This window comes from Aptenodytes patagonicus, chromosome 5 (genome assembly GCF_965638725.1).
Source record: "Aptenodytes patagonicus chromosome 5, bAptPat1.pri.cur, whole genome shotgun sequence".
Taxonomy (NCBI): domain Eukaryota; kingdom Metazoa; phylum Chordata; class Aves; order Sphenisciformes; family Spheniscidae; genus Aptenodytes; species Aptenodytes patagonicus.
In genome coordinates this window covers 34,608,386-34,631,321 of record NC_134953.1, presented here as the reverse complement: position 1 = coordinate 34,631,321, position 22,936 = coordinate 34,608,386, and the positions used below count along the sequence as shown (strand labels likewise).

General features: G+C 40.0%; 1 protein-coding gene across 8 annotated transcripts in view; it reads left to right on the top strand.

Moving 5' to 3' along the window:
* The first annotated feature begins 661 nt into the window (after positions 1-661).
* Positions 662-22,936, top strand: part of ANK3 (ankyrin 3) — a 208,866-nt gene continuing 186,591 nt past the window's right edge. For all 8 annotated transcript variants that reach the window (XM_076339316.1, XM_076339319.1, XM_076339318.1 and 5 more), the window contains exon 1: positions 662-1,082. In XM_076339316.1, coding sequence (XP_076195431.1) covers positions 969-1,082 — 114 coding nt within the window. In that variant the 5' untranslated portion in view covers positions 662-968. The remainder of the gene's footprint in view (positions 1,083-22,936) is intronic.

Here is a 22,936-nt window from a genome sequence, read left to right as displayed (position 1 = left end):
CTGCAGTCATTGAGGACTCAGGTGGCAAAAATAGTAAGATGATTGAAGCAAGCCTTGACATAAAAGCCTAAAAGTACATTCCCAACTACATGGAAATAGTGCTGATTTTCCTTTCTGACCACGTAAAAGAACAGTGCCAGGAAATCTCCCATGAATTAAATGCCTGTTTCACACACCAGTGTGATCGCATCCTTCTTTCTGTATGATGTGTTGTAATAAGTATGTTTAAAAAAAAAAAAAAGGAAAAAAGACAACAGGATTTTCTGTAATCCTCTCTCACAAAATGTATTGGAATTGAAAAATGGGTATAAAGGACACACTGTTAAGATATGGCAATGCATGCATTGTTTTCTACATAATGCAGTCAGGGTCTCCATGGTAAAAAGAAATTTTTATTTTATTTTTTGTCACCATCAGCAGTTAACCTAAAGTAGGAGCTGCTCCATTTCACTATAGGTTAAATGGCTTACCATACAAAACTAGCTGAGAAATGTATATCATTAACACTGCCTTTTTAAACAGGTTTTAAAAACATGCTTTAGGATTAGTGAAGAAAATACAATACAGCATATGTTATTGTTCTGGAATTTTTTTTAATAGAAAGCGCTCCTTTTCAGCATTCCCCCTTCAGTGGAGTCACTTAGACACTTCCAGCTGGTGGCAGGGGATACAGCCGTAATACAGCTTTCTCTGTCCCAGCTGTCTTTTTCATTACGTTAAATGCATTACGATGGCTGTACTGTTTTATAAAGGTTCAGGTACAGAAAGGTATAGGAAGAAATCTGCAACTATGTATTTTTGTAGTGACTGCAAGCTTCTGTGACAGCTCTGAATCCTGAATGAGTTCCTGGCTCTGGTCACAGATTTCCTTCCAATCACTGGAACATTTGCTCTAAGGGCTGGCTAAAGGTGCCCGAGGAAATCACCTTTTACAAGGGAGCATTGTTGTAAAGGATTTTTAATGCATTATGGCTCACGCAGCATCACAGATAAAGAAAAACAGGGATTTAGAAATTAACGCTGATGAAGAAACTGAGAAAAAAAGAAAACACAGGAAAAGATCCCGGGATCGGAAGAAAAAGGTATCTAGATCTGTGCCAAATTCTGACAGGGATTCTTTTGTTTTAATTTTCTTACCTTGCAATTGAAGTATCAAAGCTCGTTCTTGCGTGTAACTTGGTAGCTGTCGGAGTAATTTGTTAACGTTGTAAAATAGCATTGGTAACCACGGCTGTGGGGTTTGCAAAGCAATTGAATGTTTAATTGGATATTAGTTGATTGCAGTGATGATGCAGAAGGTGTGCATTCATTTCCCAGATAAATCACTTGTGTTACCTTGATATGCAAACTGTCTGTGAGTTGAAAATAGTTTGTAACCGTGATGTGAGGTTAAATGCTGAGCTTTCTCACAGGTTTAACAGCATAATAGTTTAGCCTTACATACATGTACTTAAAAGGGATGTGTGTGGAGGCAGATTTTTTTTTTTCTTTGTGTTGGGACTGTGTCACATGTTTGGCTTCTGAAACATCCTTTTTTGGGATAATGTTATAGAAATAAGGTGTTTCAGTGTTTCTCTTTTTTCCTAAGGCTGAGCTGTTTTACGGAATTGAGCTGTAACGATCTGTTATTACCAACTTTCTTTTGTTAGGGAAATATGTGACTGAGATCGCAGAGCCTGGTCTTTCTCTGCTGTAGGTTTGTCTTAGCTGCAGAAACCCCTCCAGCGCACTAGGATCCAAAAGATTCAGTAGGCACTGCATTGCTCATTGTTCAGTTCAGGAGCCTCTGTGTGATTCCAGTCTTGCTGTTTCTCTCTAAGGTATAAAGCAAAATAGTTATGGTTTGTGGCATAATGACAGATAAAGAGGCCAGCCACTTTGGCAGCTCTGTGGATATGTCCTTAAAAATGACACCTTATACTCTGCTCCACAGAAATAAGGCCCTGGCGTGATTTCTTGTCTTGGCTGTATTTTATTATAATTTTTCAAGAAGATACGAAGAAGCCAGTTGTCTTAACAGAAACCCGGGAATGTAGTATTTCTGTGTGCCTTTGTGAAATCCCCCTAAGGGGGGATTGGATAATCTTCATATGCTCAGAGAAGTGGTGCATGTGCTTCCTAAATGACATGTAGATTTCCTCTAACATATGTGCATCTTTTGGTTGGGTGAGAGTCAGCATTTCCCTGCCCTTTTCTCTTTTTTCTCTGCCATGGCAGAGCACTAAGAAACCCACTGCCTTCTGTTCTAGTGAGCACATTAGGAGACTGTTTAGATGGCTGCAGCGAATATACTGCAGCATGTTAACTGTAGGTATTTTCTCTGTGTGAATGTATACATACAGGTCTTCTGAATCATCCTCCAATATAAAGGAAAGTGTGAAAACAGGATTCTGTCTTTGGGGCCAATTTTGAGGCGCTGCTGTTTGAAACTGGCCTGAATTAGTAATATTTTTTTCTTGTCTGCTGTTTAGGTTATGTGCAGGTCTGTAATGTAGCTATCAGGGTGGGTTTTTTCCCCCAGCTGAAAATGACCACAGCAGTCAAGAATTTTAGAAGCTGGCCTGTCAACCCGTATTTATCTATGGCTTGTGAGCTAAAATGTATAGTCTCTCAGCTAACTCTACTCATGATGCAGGAAGCCCACGTTTTACTTAATGTGCTCAAGTTTAACAATAGCATGCCCAACCATATCTGTATACTGTCTTTGTGTGAGGGTGCTTTCTCACAGTTTGTAATTAGAACAATATAGAAGGGATGTGGCAGTGAGAGGCTCTTAATTCAGTGAGGTGAGACAATTGCTTTGTGGACAAAAATGCTTTATTGTTTATACAACACAGTGCTGTAGAAAGGAAATCTCTTAGCAACCAGAGTGGCACATGGATAAATATCAGCCTATTAATCTCAAATGTGTGGATTTTTTTCAGTGTTTTATTTCCGCACCTTAAGAATGAGATAAAATAGAGACCTTTTGCTCCACCAAAGGCTTTTTTTGGGTGAGCTGTGTCTGTCCCCTCTCCCCCCCCTGCCCTCACCCCTTCATGTCATACTGGAATTTGGTAGCTTATTCTAGTTTCTTTCTGGGTTTCCTTAGGACTTTGCAGATTCAGGGCATGTAGAGGCTCTCTCTACTAGAAGAATGGAGCAAAAAGCAGCAATTGCTTCACTTAACACTTACACATTTGGGCATCAGTCTTCTCATAGCAAAGACATGGTTTTGCCACCCAGTACGTAGGGCGTAGGAAGTCCAATAATTGTGGTTTGCCATTTTGTACTTTCCTGACTATTTAAAACATTTTCCCCCCAATTTTTCCACTATGAGTTGTGAGTCACTTCTTGTTCCTCTGCACCACCCACAAGCAAGCAGTACTCGGGGTTTTTTTGTTGATCACATGATACTGCACAAAAGTAACCCTATGCTTAAGCAGTATACAGAAATATCCTTTAGGGTCTTCCAATCACATTGGAACAACAGAGAGTGCTAACGTTTCTGGATAATTTATACAGTAAGGAGACCAAGGCAGCCAATGGTTAGAAAGTAAGGCTGGTGGGAGCACCCAGTGTCCTAGACTTGATGATACCAGCAACAGTCGTGCTGATTTATCTTCCTATTTAGTTTGAGGATTGCAATCTGAGGGTAATACTTCACCGCTTTGGACTGGTTAAGCAATTTACAGTGTGATAATGTTTCTGATAAGGCTTACTTCAATACTGGTACAAGAGAAATTACCTTTTTAAAAATATACACGAAACAAACCCCTGTATTATATCCAATCCCATTTAATTTCAAGGTGAGATATTTTCAAATTGCCATACTTAGCTCTGTAGAGACGTGCTTCTGTGTTCTATGGGCCCACCATGCTCTTTCTGTTTGCCTGAATTCAAGACATTTCTGAAGGTTCAGAACTTAAATAGTTTAACTCATGCAAAAGAAAGGGATGGGGCCAGCAAGTGAAGTGAGCACAGTGAAGGGTCTGCATTATACAGGTTTCCCATTTCATAGAATCATAGAATAGTTTGGGTTGGAAGGGACCTCTAAAGGTCATCTAGTCCAAACCCCTGCTCGTGAGCAGGGACAACATTTATTCTGTTCAAGTTTATATTACAGCTTCAAGCGGTTCTGCATCTGGATGGTTGTGCAGTGTCCTACACTGCAAATAAGTTTGAGTACACCCAAGGGCAGACCTGAGCCTTAAATGGTATCACAGAACAAGCCAAGCCACCCTTAATAATAAGCGATTGCTAGGATGGCCTGCTTAATTCCTTATAGTGCGGCTCTGTCGTGCATAGATTGGTTTGTGAAAACTAGAAATTGTTTATCCTATAATAATGTCTGGAAAGAAATTGGTTGCTTAGTCAGTGCCGTTCCTAAAATAAAGGTGAAATCTCTGAATTTTTTTTTTGTGTTCTCTGTTCAGTAGATAGTAGAAAAGAAGGGCAGGTCTTGGCACATACTCAATGATTTATGTTTTATACAATATTCAGTAGGACTGAAGTGGTTTCCATTTGCGTGTAGTGCTCAGGAGCTAGCGTGTTCTTTGGGAACACAGAATAGCTTGATCATAATGCAAAGCCTGGCTGCTGCTGTCTCTGAGATGTTAAAGGCTGTTGCTGTCACATCCTCTGCTGCTGCAAATTTGTGGGCAGTAGGGAAAGTAATGGATGCCAATGTCGCAAATCCTGGTAATTTCATCGTAAGGCTCACAGTGTTTGAAGGTTTTACTTAACTTTCAGGTATGCTGGGAAAATTGCCCTGCAATTTCCTAATGGGTATAAATTGAAATGCTGTGTCAGGAATGATCAACCTGTAGGTGTGTGGCTGTTCATGTGTCTTCGAGAAGCTTGGGCATCTTCTGGGCCGGGCTCTGCTCCCAGCTGCGAGGGCCTGTGGGAGATGGCTTGGCCTGCCCAAGGTAGCAGAACTGGAAACACCTCCCAGGGGCAGCGGGACCCCAGGAGGGCATCATCATATCCTAGCTGGGAGACTCCCACTGTTTCCTTTCCCCTCAGCTCTCTCGGGGCTGTCAAATGTTTTATGGATCTCAGCGGTGTCAAGGTTTCAGTACGAGTCTCATGAGGTTGAAAAGATTCACCATCTGCACCCACGCAATTAACCTGAGCAAAGGGTTGTGTGCAGACCAGCTTCGGTGCAAGTGGCTTCTTCAGTTTGGTTCACAGTGATAATTAAGCGGGTTTAAGGAAAATAGGGATAATTCTTTCTCTGACAGGCACATGTTCCTGCAATGAATTGCCCTGTGGTTTTAAAAAGCAGTTCAGGTTGGAATTGGTGCAGTTTTCACATGCAAACAAGTCTACCAGTTATCAGGTAAAGCTTGAAATGTGAGCTTCAAGGCTTTTAACTCAAATAACAAGTACAAATCCCCATAATTTTTAAAAATTTTTTAATTTCATGATTTTTAAACAAATCTCAGGATTAGAGAGATCTGTTTCATGGTTTCTGAACAGTTGAACTTGACAGTAGTAGAATCTAGATAGGTCAGGCACAAATGATTGTTCCTTAACTCATTTGTGTTAAGGCACAAACCAGGCCGATGTTGCTCTAACATCTGAGAACATGACCTATGGTAAATGAAAAGATTGTGTAGATTTAGGGCCTGAAGGAAAAATTGTTAAGTCAGTGAATCTTTCCTAGGTGTGAGGAAAATTTCAGTCATATCCTTGATTTTGGACATGAGGCTTTGTCAGAGGCAAATCTAATTAAATAATTGAAAGATGTTTTGATAAATGTTTAGGGGCACTGGTGGATGGGATATCTACTAGCAGTGTTGAATTCTTATCAGCATGGGGTTTTGTGGTGAAAGAGTGTTGCTGTTCAGCTGGAAAAACAATTCCTTCTTTGAGGATGATCCCCAAAGGAATGAAAAGATTACATTGTATTGTGTGGGTACCACTACAGCATCATTTGAAGTGGGCACTGCTCAGTGTTACTTTGTTGTTTATAAACCCAGAAAAAAATTTGCAGTTACACATTTACATTTTTTTTCAGGCAGGTTTAGAACATTCACCTTTTCCTTTTCACCTTCTTGATGCCTCAGGATTGTGCTGTCACAATGGATGGCCACTAGTTATTATGCAAATGTCAGTTTGCGTTATAAATCACGTTATGCTTAATGTTACTAGCTCATGGTGGGAGGAGATGGGGAAGAGGGAGGACTAACAATGGGAGACTTTGCCATTATAGGAAGATTGCTCAGTGACTAGATTTAGAGCTGGACTCTCAGTGAGTGTAAATCAATACTGTTTCAACTACCTGCTTGGTATTAATGGAGACTTTTATCCTTCTGTTTTTTCCACCCAGGCTGTGTTTTATTTGGTTTTTTGGGGAGAGCGGAGGAGGAGGGGTAAATGTCTTTTCTATGGGAAAATGGATGCTTTTGAAGCAAAAGTTCAAAGATGATGTTTGGTGAACAGTGATTTAAAAAAAAAAAAATATCTCTTTATGCAGTTACGAATATTCAGCCCTGTGCCCAAAAGTCAAAGCACTGCTAATTTCAAGCTCTTAACTTGCCTGAATTGATGGCTTCAGGGTAAGTCGTGCGTACTTTGATACAATTCCCCTTGGCCATTCACTAAATGTTTGTTACTGTGAGCCAGAATATTTGTCGACTAGTAGAACTGACTGAACACCTGCTAAAATTGAGTGTTAGACTCAATCAGACCTAGTTTGACTGAAATGGGGGGTAAGAACTAGGCTCTTGGTGTATGTGATGTGGGTAGAGGAAAGCAATAGAGAAGGAAAAAAGGCTGAGTTGTAAGTTGTATTTAAAAAAAAAACCCAAAAACTACTTAATTCCCATACAAAGCCTGACAGTATTCCCACATTGATTTGAATGGAAGTTTGGACAATAAAGGGCTGGATTTGCTGCTATTCAGTAATTTGTACAGCTGTTTAGGCCACTGGTAGAGTGGTAACAGGGATTTTCTGACTGAGACAGTAGGGCTAGTGCAGGACTGTGTTGTAAAGGCATAGAGAACTGGGCCTTGAGAGTTTGATAAGCATGCCTGTCGAGTTGGAAACCTCTTAGGCCTTTTGGCAGCTCTACAAAATAATGCCTCCCCATTAGACTGGGATGTGTGGGGGCCCTTTCAAGTAATGAGCTCAAATGAGACGATACAGCTGCCCCACATTGTTCCTGACTTCAGTTATCTAACTTAGGCTATAGCCCTATATATTAAATGGAAAAAGATAGGTGCCTTCAGAGGATAATTCAGTGCACGTAAGTGAGACAAGTTAAAGCAATGTCCTCATTTTCAAAGGTTTCGAGTATCCTCCAGCCTGCAGCTTCAGCTGAGTGTTTTGGGCTTTCTGCAGATCAGGCCCTGGCGTCTCTGGTGGATGTTTGGGATCGTATAACACTTCTAAAAATCTTTCTCATGTGTCTGTTGCCTGACTGTGGTATTTGTGTGGAGCTCCGCTTTGTTGGCCAGTGCTCTGTGAGGTGGCTAGTTACAGATCTCCATGGAAGAGGTTAGCTTTTGGTTTTATTTTTTACAGAGAATGAAATCACTGTATGGTGACTTGGAAGGGAAATCCAACAGAATGTTTCTTTAGTATTTATTCAGGTAAGACTAATGTGGACAGGAGAACTAGATTGAAATAAAATGATTGTTTTGCTAATTGAAAAGAAAATTGACTCTGAGATGTGTTTATTTAAAAAAAAAAAAAAATCATAATTTTGCCAATAAGCTGAAGTTCTCCATTATTTAGAAAGTTACGACTGTTTAGTAATGTGAATTTGTCCCACATGAGATTGTTAGTGCTCCAAGATGTCCACAAGCAGTTTAGTGCCTTTGTATTATGTACCAGAACTAAAACTTTATTTTGCCTTTGTAGCTGCAGAAAGATACAGGACATATTGTACTGCATAGTCACCTTCATCTGAGCATTCTTTTAGAAAACTTTTTACGGTTTGTTTTAACGACCTGAATGATGTATTTTACTTAACTTTTTGGTTGTTCAGCTATGTTTTAGTCACAGTTTTGGATTTTAGCTTATTGGGCAGCTGAAGGGTCTAATGTATTATATGATGTGCCATCACGGTTTATGTATTAATTTTAAATCTCAGTTTGAGTGTTCATTTCAGTATCTTCCTAATTTTTCATTGACAATCATTCATAATTAAAGAGAAAAGTACAAGGTAGAAGAAGTTCACTTATGTTTTGGATTATCCTAGTTTATGCAGAATATATCCTACTCCATATTTATCCAACTGGAATTAACGGGACTTTATAGAAGTAGCTACTTCTTGATAAAAATGGTAGTATCCAAGGCCTTTGTTAACACACCGATTGCTCATGAGCACAAGCAGGAAATAAAGGTCTGTACCTTAACAGGTATCCACTACTCCAGCATGGCAAGTTATACAGACACAATGTCTGCATTTATTTCATGGGTGTAACATGACATATCGTAGTGCCTAGTGGAGGCTACCTCAACAAAATCTCCATCAGTAGCGTTAAACTTGGTGTCTCTGGTGACCCCATCACTACCAGGAGCCAGGCAGGCTCCCAGGTGTGCCTAGTGCTTCACCCATAGAATTAATAATTTGTAAATACAAAAAAACCACTGTGATCTTGTCACTTGCTTCCCTTGTGAAGGAAGGGATGCATGTGTCACTTTGATACCTGATCCAGTGTCAGTGGAAATCACTGCCTGCTTTCTGCAAAGAAGTCCGTGATGGCTTATAGAAAATTGTGGTTTGTAGATTCTGAGCAGGTTTCTGAACAGCTCTCAGTTTTGGTGCATATCGAGGGAAAATCACTGGTCACTAAACGAGCTTGAATTACATTCATGTATTCCACACTCATTTGTAATACCCCTTTAAGTACATATGCATAGATGGGATGAGGGTATAATATGTCAATTGTTTGTATTTTTGTAGAATATGGAAGGTATTTTTGAAAGCAGAAAAGTGTATCCTTGTTTTGTGAAATCTTGTCAGCCCAGCTCTGAGCTACAGCCCTGTCCTTAACCCTGTGGCCTCTGCTTTTTGAAATAAGGTGTTATTAAGTATCCAGGCTCTGCTGGAGTAAAAGAGTTGGGAGGGAAGTCAGAAAAGGAGACAGGTAGTTGCTGAGTTCCGAGTGCCGTGAAAGGATTTCCTGGAGCTGCTGAAGTGGCTGTTTTTGCATAATCATATTTTAAAAGTAAGCATCATGATTATGCAAATCCTTGAACTCTGATAGACTACAAGCAACTAGTAACCAATCTGAATTCAAGTACTTGCATAGTTCACTAGTACTGAGGAGTCGCCCGCCATGGGGTGTAACACACTCTTCTCCACTAATGATGATGTGATCTGCCAAGCTGGGGATGGTGCTCTTGTAAACAGCTGCTTGCATGGCATCTTTGTGCTCTGATTGCTGAAGAGTTCAGCCTGAGTACAAAAACTCATACCCTCTACAAGTAAGGGATTTATACACAGCAAAACCTATATGTAATGCATGTACTATGTGAGTGAGTTTGTGTGCAGGGCAAGAGCAGGAGGGGAGGTGGTGGTCGGGGATTTGGTTGTGACTCCCCACCTGTATGCTTTGCACTAGTCCATCCATAGCCCTGAGTCAGGCATCTCCAAAGTGTCCCTGCTTCCCACAGTGAGTCTCCAGCTGTGTTAGCGACCACTTACACTGGGAGATGTTGCGTGGTGCTGCAAGGGGTTTAATTTCAGAGGAAGAGTGTTCCCTTTGCTCCTGTGCAGCGGCTCCTAGAAGGTAAGGCTCAGCCCATCGCCAGTGCTGTTGGCCAGTCTGGGTCCTTAGGGAGAAGCTGTCCACAAAGTTGTTAGCAGTGTTTTCAGAAGTGTACACTGTGTGGGTGTATATAAATAACTTGTTTCTTCATTTATGTAATTTACAGTGTGATTCTGTTCCATTGCTGTCATTGATTCCTAAAGGAATTATAAATCCTTTTTTTAATGAAAAGACAATTTGAAAGAACAAGTCATTAGATAGAACAAATCAAAAAGTTAAATGGTCTTTTTCAAACTTCTGCCAGTTTTCTTTTGAAATTCTTCACACGACAGCATCACCAGCAATTTCTGCATCATGTTCTGAGTTCACAAAGCTCAGAACAATTCACAAGTCAGTGCAGTTGTTGATATCTACCATTCAGTTAGAGCACACTGATTTGCATATTCTAAAAAGCATTCCTTAAAGGCAGTATTAAAATGAGAAACCACAGTGATGCTATCCTGTCTGTGCCCTCTAATAAACCATACTTTTACCTGCCCTATTTGGTATTGGTAGAAGATAGAGTTGTGGAATTCACTTTCTGTTCAGCACACCGGTTCATTTTAAATGTCAGGACGTAGAATAACCCCGTCGTTGACTTCCTTCAGTTAAGCAAGATTGTCACAGCTAGCTGGGCAGTTGTCCTTCCCAGTGACGTGTCCTCTATGTTGTCCCCAAGCTCACCCATCTGGAGGTGATCTCCAGTGTTCTCTGGAAACCTGTAGAAAAGCAGAGCTGTGCAATATCCACTGGATAGATATTCCCTCTACTTCCCAACATGAGCTTACAGGGCATTTTACTAACAGAAGGCGAAGGTGGAACTGAGCCACTGACTGTAGCTAGCTACGTATAACTTTCAAGTCATTTTTCCAGGGTTGTAATCGGAGCATCTTATAAATATAGGCATTTATAGCTTTAGATGAGATTCCTTCATAGGTTGAATAATTTTATTTTCTCCCACACAGAGAAACACAGTTTGTCCCGTAACTGCATCACCACTCCTTCTGGGACCCTACCATGGTATCTCTGAAATTGCAGTCATCTCCCATTCATTAATCACTAGCTTAATGTTTAGCATTTGCAACCATCTCATCGGCTGAATTTACCATTGGCCCATGAGGAAATATCAGTGCCTAGATGATCTGAGTCTGTAACCTCTTCTCCTGCCCGCTTTGGACTTGTATGAATCTAGCAATCATCTCTGGTGCTGAGGCTAATGTTTTCATGCCCAGACTGTAGGAAAATTAATGCAGATATTATTCAGAAATAAACTGCTGACTAGACCTTGAAGCACAGGCAAATAAGCCTGGAGTGCTCTCCATGCCTGAGGGGAAAGATCCCCCAAGAGGAGAGATACGTGTACCAAGCACCTCATGGTGCCACAAGTTAAAAAAGAGCCTCAATCTATGTGTGAGTAAATGCAGCATTTTCCTGTAGTTCTGAGGAAGCCTCTCTCAAAAGAGGCTTTTTTTGGCCAGGCAGTAGCAGACAGTATGTTCTGGAGGGTGGCTGTGGATGTTTTCCTTTTTCTTACACAAGACTCTGAAAAGTTAAAACATCCCATAGTGAAATATTGCTGAGAAGTGGGTGGGAAAGGCTTCCTTTATTACATTTTTACCATCTAAGCAAAGAAAACATCTTCAAGGAGAGTCAGTGAATGCACTGGATACCTGCAGTCCTAGTTTTTCCTACCACTTGATTTAATTTGAAACCACCAGCACTTTGAAGCTGTTAAACATTGAAATTCTGATAACTAAAGACTGCTGTTTTTCTACCAGTTTGAAAAGATTAAAAAGATGTTGAGAGGAAAACATCTCTCATGACAGTGGGTGCGCAATCAAAGTTTCTAAGTAGGGCAGCCTGAGGAACAGCCAATGCTTTTTAACAGTTATGGGAAAGTATATGTTGTTTGATGTTCCTATCTGATATTTTCCCGTCTACCTTTTTTGTAACAACAGAACGGCTGGTTGTGCTTAAAGAAGGCTTAATAAATGTTTTGCACACTCAGCACACACTACCCACATAAAAGATAAAAGTATGCAAACTTCCAAGTCATCCAAGCAACAAACAAAGGGTAGGGGGTTCTCCCATTGACTCTCTTGGTATACTTTTATATAGTATACCAAGCCATCAGCTAAAGGCTGTTTTATAATGACTGATCATACTAGTTAAGTTGCAGATAGAAACACGTGTTGTTTACAAAGATTTTGTAAAGCTCTTTCAGAATTGTTTCTGTTTAGCCCACCCAATATATAGGACAATTGTCAAAATCCTGCTTTTAGAAGTGCATGAGTTTAATCTAAAATGGCTAAATGTAGTGTATTTTATAACATTGTATGTATCTTCTTGTTGACCTACGTGCCTGTTATCCTTGAAGCTAAACTCACTGAATTGTGGTCAAGTCATAGGTCCAATTAGAAGAACCACTGAACATATGCAATAAATTCAGCTTGAAAGGCCACATGCACAATCTGCCTTGGGTTGGAAAGCCAAGAGATGCTGTGACCAAACAAGATCCGCAGGGAAGCTGTTCAAAATTGTAGCCCTTTGTTCCCAGCAGCAAAGCTGCCCCTTTCTCCTTGTTTACTACCAAATGCAAATGAGCAAACAAAGCTGGTGCACTTTTAAAACAAGTCAATTTGAAGATGAGAAAAAAGGAATGCAAGCATTAGAAAGGGCCTTGGTGTTGAAATGGGAGCAGCGATTAAAGGGGATTGGGGCAGCTGACCCAGAAATTCGGTTTTATTTTGGCTGTAACTAGCTGCTGGGAGATGAACCCCTGTTCTGAGGAGCTCCTTATTAACCCGCAATGTTTTGTCCAGGCTGAGTCAGTAGATAAAACCTGGGAGGGGAGGGAGCAGAATTAAGACAAAGCCAGCAAAAATTCAGTCTCTGCTGGGGACTGGGCTCCAAGCCCTGCTGAGTTCAGGGAGGCCTGCGGTTCCTTTCAGCCCGGTGCAGATAGGCTCTATGAGCAGTAAAGGTGATGTATGGCTGATAAGATGGCTAAGGGGATGGCCGTCTTCCCTGCGAGCATCAGCCGTATTGTAAGCGAGTGCTGCCTGCAGGGCTGCTGCTCTCTGATTGCATTGCTGCTGTGGGACTGCAGTTGTCCTTGTGAACCCCTCCTCCCCAGACAGAGATGCTGGGGGAGCAACTCAGGCATCGAAGTAGGCAAAAAGATAAAAACCCTCTGGCTTTATATAGCGGGGTGAGAAATTTAATTGGTTGGAGGACATCCAAGAGATTGCATCTGATTAAGTCCTTGAAAAGATGAGATCTCTTATCTATTACCTGGTTGCATGAATTCATACCGTGGATATGTAGCCTAGTGCTTTGTCAAGGTCCACATACAAAGAGGTAACCGCAAATTAATCAGGGCTTGTCAGTTTTAAGATATTTCTGGTACGAAGTTGAGCAATTCATTTACATCTACAAAATAGCAATTGTTCCCTAAAATAGCAGTCTGCTAACCAAAATATATTTCTTTTAATTCTTAAAGTTTAGGGGTGAAAACAAAATTCAGCTTTATGTCTTTCTGTGTGTTTCTTTTTCATTTGCACTAAAATTTTCTCACATTTTCTTGACAAGTCAGAATCCCTGTCCTAGTTTTTGCAAGACATGCTCTCTCTGCCTGCCTGTTTCCTAGAAAATAGTTGTCTGAAAGAGTTGCCTGAAAAAGGAGCAAAGGTAATATCTCAAAAGGAAAATGAAGTTGCAGATTATATTCATATTCAAACTAAACAATATCTTAAGGAAAGATTGAGGAAATATACAAAGAGAAAAAATAAAACTGTGGGAGGAGCAGGGGGAGATCTTGCACAGCTAGCCAACAAAAGCCCCGCCAGAGCTTTTGGAGGCTTCTGACTGGAACTTTGCAATACGTTGGGTCTTCCTGTGGGTTCAGTTTTGTCTGTTTTAGTTATTCAAAATAACATTTTTATTATTTTTTTAGAAACATGCATGTTAACTAGTGGCAGTTGATTTTGTTAATATCAGTTATTTTATGCATTTATTGTTCAGATGAATATTCAATCCTTTGCCTCTTGGATAGTTTTGTTCATGCAAACGTAAATTGAATATATGAAGTGTTATTAACACGAGGGTTGCCTGGAATCAGTTTTATTTCATGGGTAGCCGGTTACTGTGATTCAATAAATGTGATTGTCTGTAGTTCTTATATTTGGCAGTTACAGATTAGAGCTGCGTAGCTTTAGGGAGGATTTTCTAGCAGTACCATTTAGGTTTAATATGTAGCAACCTTGTTTTGAATACATCCTGCTCTTTGATGAAGAGACATTAATGGCTGCGCCGGGGAAGAGTGGTGGCAAGAGAAGACAAGGTCAGAGGTAACTCAGAGGGAGTGTATTAACCAGCCTCAGGATGACAACATGCACTTTTTGCAAATGGAGGAACCAGAATGTTTAATAGCAGAGCAGTGACAATAATGCTGGATTTCAGACTTCCTTCTGTAATGAGAAAAGGGCAGTTACACTTTGTGGGAGACTGTCCTGGCACTGCATAGTAACAGTCCAATGAAGTCAGTGGAGGAAAGCTGGTCCTTCAGCCTTGCGTTGTTAACATACTGCTGGGATTTTAGAGAATATTTTTCTTCCATTCTGATGTATTACAAACATTAAGATTTCACTTAAAAAGATGCTGCATGTCTTTTAAGTCTAGTTACATTGTATTCGGAATGACTTTTAAAAACATTTGACCCACGGGCCATGGCATTGTTGCCTTTTCTGAATGATGCTGCCAAATGCAATGGGAGCGCATGTGGGAGGGAGTCAAACCACTTGCAGCGTGGCCTGCAAAATGAGGGGAACTCACCTATCTCATCAGAAAGAGGGAACTACATAAATCTTTCCCTCCAGAAAACTAAGTTCCTTTGCATTAGATCCAGGAAAGGTTCTCTTTGCATTGATTTTTTAAAAAGCTCTAGCTGCAAAAGACGTATTAGCTGTTGCAATTGAAATGCATAGGGGAAAATGATGCCATGTGCCAGCCACAGATTTCAGTTTTCAGAAAGCAAAATATTTTGCAACTGGATAGGCTGATCAGCTTTATGTGTTGAGCCGACAGGAAAGAAAAACTTTGGGCAGCTTCTGGTTTTGAAATCTTTATTTAATTTTTATTTCTGCTTTCAGCCAGAAAAAGACAATAAAAAGGTGCACCGTTGTTTCTCAGAGCTCACAAATGACTAAGCAGACTGCATGATATCTTTGCTTCTGTTGTCATGGGTCTGATTAGTCCAAAAGTGCTAAATATTCTGGCACTAATCCAGCAAAGTACTTAAGCATGCACTTAAGTTTAAGCCTATTTGTAATTCAGTTGAGTATAGACGGAGCACTGTGTGCTTAAAGCTGAGTCCGGTCTTAAGTGATGTGTTGAATGGGGGCCATGGTGCTTATCTCATCAGAAGAGGGTGAGTTTTTAGAAGACAAGGTCCATCCTGAAATGCTATCTGTTGTCCCAGCTCTGTGCAAACAAGGTTGGGTGTGAGCACCTGTGAGCTGAGGATGACATCATTTACCTTGAATAGTAGATTGAAATATTGGGGATTCCAATTAGCTCCAAAATTTGGCATTTCAAAGACATTATTTTCTTCATAGGTGCTTTTTTTAAAATCTGTGTTATCAATATTTGTACTTCAGTAAACAGTGGTCAAGTGAGAAAACCTTGAAGATGAGAACAATGATAAGTCCATTAAATAAGGCAAGGAAGGCCACGTAGAACTAAGTCACAGCTGATAATTGCACTCATATTATTGATTTAATTATGCTTATTAAGCAGCTGATTAACTCATTATATGGCTGGTGTTACAGAGGTATTAATCCAATATGTAAAGTGTAAGTATATAAATTCTTCTTTGGGCAGTTATTTGTATGCCACAAACAAACGTAAATTTGGAACATACTGGCCAAAGCCTAGTAACCAATTCAGGCCAGCTTTTTCAGATAAGGGTTTCTTAATTTGAAAAAGACAGAGTTTAATATACTTAAAGTCACAAATTTGATTTAAGCTCAACAAAGTATTTAAGTCAGTAACAAGATGAACACATTCTGAAGAAAAAAAAAAAAAACCAAAACCAAACAACCCATAAAATGCTGATTTAAATTTTGAAAATGAAAAATAATCAGTCACTTGAAATCTTTGTTTTGGCACGTTGAACCAAAGGATTTTATTTTAATTTTTTTTTGTTTTGAAATGTCTTTGCAAGTGTTTTAGAAAGCTGAAAATTCTGATTACAATGTGTCATTTATATTCAGCAAGGGATTCCTAAAATAATTTCTGTGTAATCTGGTGTTTTTTTCCCAGATTTTTTTTGTTGATGTGAGCAAACGGAGCCAATTCACTCACTAACACTGCTCTCTTTGTGACAGCCCTCCAAATACATCATGAACCTATAGCCAATTCAGTCTTGTGAAAACTATTAAGGATCAACTTACCCTAAGACTGCAACTGAAATGAAATACGAGCCCATGGTGATGGCAGTTAAGCATGTACTGTCATTCTTGACACATCCGTGATTCTGGAGACTCAAATAAGCAGTAAAATAGTTAAGTATTGGTGTTATTCAGATGAGCATGTTCTTTGTGACATTGCACAAGTGTGTCTCATCTTGTAAAGTGCAGTAAGTTAATTTACTAAAGTGTTTTCCTAAATCCAGGAGTGAAACGTGAACTCCATTATCATTAACACAGGCATTTCATGCTGTCTGCTCTCTTAGTGACTCCATTCCATTCAATGTTTGCAGTGGTATTAATACTAATTGCAAGTAACTAAAAGCTGGCTGCCTGCTGAACTGGGGGTGAATTATGCACCTGGAGGTTCAAGGCCCTCCAGCTTCCCACATCCTGCAGGGGAAGGCTTTATATGGAGGTGGCTGAAAGGGTGAGGCCCAGTGCTAGAGAGAAATGGATCAATTCTGTAGGCATGTTGATTTACACATGTGCGTTTCCTTTTTCGAGAGAACAGACAATTTTTTGATGTTCTGAAACCTTTTAAAAAGTAGTTTAGGTCAATGGATTCAAACCTAGGATTGCTAAGACGACTATTTAAAATCACAGCTATTATCTATTTTAATTTCCTCTGCTGGAGAGTACCCCAAAACATTCATTATGTGGAGGGTATAATCTCTGAACAAATGATATGGTGGAATTAATGAACAATTAACTATGATCATACGTTATAAACAGAGCTGATTAGAATCCACACATGCCTGGGTTTTAGAAAGACTCTCTTTGGACTCAGCTTTGTGTTGCTGAGGTAGGACCATGCAGCTCTCATTTCTTATTCATTGTGTGAGCATAACATCATTTCCTCTGAGGTAAGGCTACATCTCTTAGTTTTCATGGCAACCAGACAAAGAATTCATCTATTCTTCAACTTCTGTGTGTGTGGAGGGTAGGGGTGAGGAAAATAAGAATTTTTCCTCGTAATTTTCCTCTTATCCGTTTAGCTAGTCTGCTTACGTTACAGACTTTTTCCCATATCCTGGAGACTATTCTCCAATATCCCATGTGGTGATTAAATCAGAGAGAATATTGTAAAGCTGGAAGAAAGGGAATATCTGTCCCCAGTAGCTGTGGCTGCACGGTGGTGTATGCAGCGTGCAATGCAGTTACTGTGCTGTGCAATTTACTGTCTTCATTAAATCAGACAAGCGTCAGGTGAACCGTAGAAATTCCATCTGCATTCGCAGTGGGCTCCATGCATACTATTTACACTTTTTTCCTGTCACTTTATTTAGCTTCCACAAGTATATGTTTAATAAATGAATACCATTATAAATTATGATGATTCTTTCAAAACAATAATGTCAGATACTGTGATCAAGAATATTTTCAACCTTAAAGGGAAAATGCTTCTGTCATTTTAAAATAGAAACAGGCCCTGAGCTCTCCTAATGTCATTGGGGACAGGCGAGGATTTGTTTCAGAAGCTGCAGTGCAGCACCAGGCAATGACTGGACATACAGCTTGATGATTTTGCATCACATAAAAGCACTAGCTTCCCTCTTATCGCCTCAATGCTCTGATCATCCTGAAAAGTGAGACAAAAGAAATGGTCCACTGTATACTGATCTTCATTGTAACGGCAGAAACCTTTCATTATTTTATCACATTACTTGATACCCTCAAGGGCAATGCAGTTGAAACTAGGAAATTTCATTTGCAGAAAGCAAGCATGTAAAATTTCCATTGCATAAGGAGAGGTGGAGTTTTACACGTGTACTCTGTGTGTGTATTTGTGTTTCTCAAAATATTATACTTGAGAGATGCTTAAGCAGTAACTTATAGAACAGCTCTTCAGTCAGAGACCATTATGTCTGAATAATTCATTTTGAAAAGATAAAAAGTTGTTCCTGAAGTAGGAACAACTCCATCAGATATAACACTGTAAGTGGAGAGATGGTTTGTTTGAATTACACAAAGATATGTTCAAATGGTACTTTTAATATTCCTAGCATGCTTATCAAGTGTTCTCTGCCAGTAGCATTCTACGCTGATAGGGACTATGTGCCCTAACTGCTAAGCAATAAATAATTGGTTTGGAGGGTTTTTAGCAAAATCCTCAGAATTCCAAGGTTATTCATGTTCATGACATTAAATATTGGTATAATAATTTTGTTTGTGGGATCATTATCTGATTCTTGTGCATTCTTATCTTTCATTACTAACTGCTTTGAGTAGTGCCCAGGTACAAATGGAAATAAATAAAAGTTAGGCAGATAAATCCACAGATTTTCTGGTAGGACTTGTTCAATTATTAAGTGTCTTGTGCTCTTAGTATGTTCCATTTCAAACCATGATTTATCCCATTATCTGTGCCCTAATACTGATAGCCTGAGATACAAATTATGAAACTATGCTTGTCTTTACATAAAAATACTTTTAACTAAGAATCTGAGAGCGTTTTTTAAATTATTAGGTACTAAAGGCTTTGGCCTCTCTCCTCTTTGCAAGGTAAATGTGGAATCTGTGAAATCTATCTATACCTTGCATAGGCATTCAGCATTTATAGGACTGTAAATGCAGTGGCTTTGACCAAAGGCTAGCAAACAGGCCAAAGCACCCCTGGGGGACCGTGTTCCTGTGTGAAGGTCACAGAGCACAGTCCCCAGCTGGACGTCATGAAGGGAAGACCTCAGGAGCCTGGCTGGAGGTCATGATGCTCTGCCTGTGGAGAGGTAGTGGTGTTTTCTTCACTGTGTTCAAGTGAATGGGAGAAAATGTAACAGGTTTTGGGTGAAGGTGCAGGGGAGTGCAAGAGTAATGCGTACAGTCGGTAGCAGGCTTTATCCTTCTTTGTGCCTTCAGCTTTCCATGGAGTGAGCCCCGAGGAAGAGAGTAGCTCCCTAGGTCTGGAATATCCCCTCCTGCCTGTTTAGTTTTATAGCCACTTGGCTCTGTTGGCTGCCCTGCCTTGAGCGGAGCTACAGTTTCTTAACAGCGGTTGTAGATGTGACAACTTGCTATTAGAAAGGATTTGCTATCTTTGGTATGAGAGAGAGTGAGGTTTTTGTTCTTCTGTCTCACAGTATCAGGGAGTTTGAAAGCCGTAAGATTTGAAAGTTTAATGTTCAAGAAGGTAAGGCTTGTTCTAGTTGGTGGCTGGAGTCCGTGTAAGCAAAGGCAAGGGTCCAACCCTGCAGGGAATTGGGATTTGTTGTTTCAATGGGATTAAAATGGAAATCTTCACAGACGAAGATTCCTTCTCCTTTAGAAACGTCTGTTACACACTGCTCACTAGGCAGAGGGCCTTCTGCTGGCTCTTCATGAGGCAGCTCCAGAAACAGTATAGTTTTATCAGACCATTGCTCCTTACAAGCTGGTTAGAGCAGCTTTCCCATAGCCCTGTACTGCTATAATTAGGACACTGCTGTCCTAATGCATACGTTCTGCTTCCGGGATCTAAACAACTCTCTCTTCAGGGCTTTGGATTGTTCACCGTGGACACACTAGACTGCTCAAAGCTGAAGTGACTGTCCTTGATCCAGTTCTGCATGAAGCTGAGAATATGCTCTTTGACTTCTACCAGCCAAAGTAACATGCAAGGTTTTACAACTGAACTACATCTCCTGAATCAGCTGAAGTATCTTCCTTCAGATGCAAATTTTTAATTCTAAGGGATAAACAGCATAGTCAGTAGTTGAAGTAAAATGCTTGCAGAGGACATGTAATATTCTTTTCCAGGATAAAATCAATAAGAATCGTGGGTTGATATGTTTTGCTTTTTGTGAGAAGCCTTTCCAAATAGAGAGTGGATGTCTGGAGACCAAACCAAGAAAGCGTTGGTCAGTACAGCTGAAGAAAACCTGTAACATTCGTTCCTCAGCCAGCATGCAATTGCTTAATAACTGGTGGCATTGATTATCGAGGAACTGAATATCATGTGCTAAAAAATGGGAATATAGATCTATTTACAACAAACCGGCTCATCTCTCTTCTGGCTTTCAGAGAATATCTGTAACCACACTGTGAGCTACAACATGTTGATGACTCTGGAGAAGCAACAGGGCATTAAGATGGATGAAAAGAAGTCTGAGACCTAGTTGTAGTCTCAGTGTGATCTTGGAGTGTGGCCTGGTGTTTCTTGGACTACAGTCTGTTTAGATTCATTGAGCCACTTGTCACTGAAAGCTGCAGGGCTTAACTCCTCTTTTTCCTCCATCTCACCACCCCCAGCATTTGCATGTTAGTATTGCAGTTGTTCAACTCACCTTTGGAGGGACACCAGTGGTTTGGGGGCACAGCAGTGCTGGCCTGGTGGGAATCAGAGGCAGGTGGGAGAAGCAAAGAAGTATGCATGAGCACCCTTTTTTTTGGCTCGCAGCTTAACTTTAAGATTAAAATGCACCCTCGGCATTTTTATGGCTTGGTTCTTTCTGTTGAATAGAAGCAGAACCATCTTCCAGCCTCTAACGCTTAGATGGATCGCAGATTGCACTGTAGCCCTTTGTAGTTCCAGTTGTAAAAGTGTAAGGTAAAAAGAATACATTTTCAAAACACGTTCTCAGTGTCTTTGTTTAGCCTATGGGTGTGGTGGGGTTTTTTGTTACTAAGTTGTCATCTCTACAACATATCCAGTTTCTCAATAACCTCACTCACTAACAGGACAATATTTGCCAATTAAAAAATGGTGCCTGGCATGCACTCAGTTGTTTTACTGATGGTAACAGATAAAATCCTGGAAGAAAGAACCATCTTTTTTTCCCATTGTAACTGTTTATGTGAGTGATCAATGTGGCTTCAGTTTGATTAGAAGCATGAGTGAAACCTCCGTAGACTCAATTCAGGCTCTGCTTTTTCCCCATTGCCATTAGAAACTCAAATTACTACCTGTGCTGGTAGGAAACATCCAACTGCAAAAGCTCCTTTTGTCCCCAGCCTGTCACCTGGCTTATCTTTTCCTGCAATTATAAGGAAACAGAAGGAAAACATTACTAAGCCCAATTCCCAGAACTTTACGGTTTGGCAGTGATTTGCTTTTAGCTTTAGGGTTCACTGCTGTTCTCTTGTTTCTGTGCTGTGGTGGATTATGCAGGTGTCAGAACTTTGAGGCCCAGTTATCTTTGTTTCCACAAACTTGATTGCAATTTTGGTCCCAGAAGTGACTGTGAAAAAGCAAAAAAGTATGAGTTTTGAAAATCTGACTCTAAAAGCTATGTTGCTGTTAAATCTCTGAACTTTAACATTAAAATATTTTAATTTTCTCTTAAGAAGAAACTGAAAAAAGCTGGTTGCTAAAGCTTTCACAATGGTATGCTTTTGCTACGCATGAAGCATGATCCACAGCATCAGTAACATTAAAAGAGTTTGCTAAGGTACAAACGATATACTGAAGCAACGGCAGGTGTGTTACGTGTGTTGACTTACTATACGGTGAATGCCTACGAATCAGGAGTTTTAAGCTTATGAGAAAGCTACAAACTCTGTAGGTGTAACTATTCTCCCAGCGTTACAGATAAATGCAATAGGGCTGAAGACAATGACGTAGAATCTTTGGACTTGGTCCTTTGTGGAAAACAAAATGAATGCTACCAGAGACTGACTTTTGCCAATACTTTCTGCTTTCCTCCATCATGCTGAACATATGTTGGTTTACTTTCTGTGTAACATTTGGCCATATGTTGAACAAGTCCTCTAGGAATGACTTGCCAAGTGCAGGAAAATGCTCTGCTGTGTCAAATTGACAGGTACAATAATGCTATTCTCTTTTAATGATGTTTTAACATAAGCGGAGATTTGAACGTGTCTGAAAATACATTCAGAAGGAGGGACTGTGGTTTCTTAACTGTGATACAAGAAAAGAAATAACCATGAGCAGTGGCTTAAAAATCCCCCCCTACCTCGGGTCATTTTTATTAAGGGAGAGGAGAGTTTAGACTTGATTTCTTTTTACGTTGTGCTTTGTGTGGTTAGTTACCTGTTTGTGTTTGAAAGGAGTGTTACAAGATTCTGCTCTGCTAATGGTTAGTCTCTCACCTCTTTTGATTCAGATGTAAATGGTGCCACTATGTACAAAACCTCAAAGAAACAGACCCTAGCAAGCAGGTTTATCCCATTTAATGTTTCAAAGAGAAAGAATTAAGAGCTTTCCATGTAAGCCTACCAGCAAGCATTCACACGACAAAGAAGAATCAGAATAGCCAAATGCAAAGATTTCTTGTCATTATTTAGAATCAGTTGGAATGTGTGATTTATTTGCAACTATATAACTTTATTTTGCTTATATAAAGAGTATATTAGTTGCTTGCAGAGACTGCTCTCTGTATGAAAAAGAATCAATGCATTTCATTCCAGTTGCATCTTCTTTTGAGACTGAACATTAACTTTTTTCCAAAGGAACAAGTGATTCCTGGGTTCCTCAAAGAAGAAAATTGTGTAGGCTGGGTTGGGTTTTCTTGCAGTATCATAAGGAAGCAACCTTCAAATGGAAACTTTTGAGTGTATATATAGTGAAGCAGTAAAATCAGAGGCATTTTTGTGGGTGAGCAAATATAAACTCCTAAAGACTTCAGAAAACTGAAAATGAAAGTGACAGAAATGAATCTAGAAGCTTTTCTGCCCTGCTCCTGATCGGGACTGGGGTCTTCTCGGTAATTATATGAGAGAATGATTTCTAGATTTGCGTTGGTTTGTTTGTTAATGTATTCATTTGAGAATGAAAGTGGAAGGTT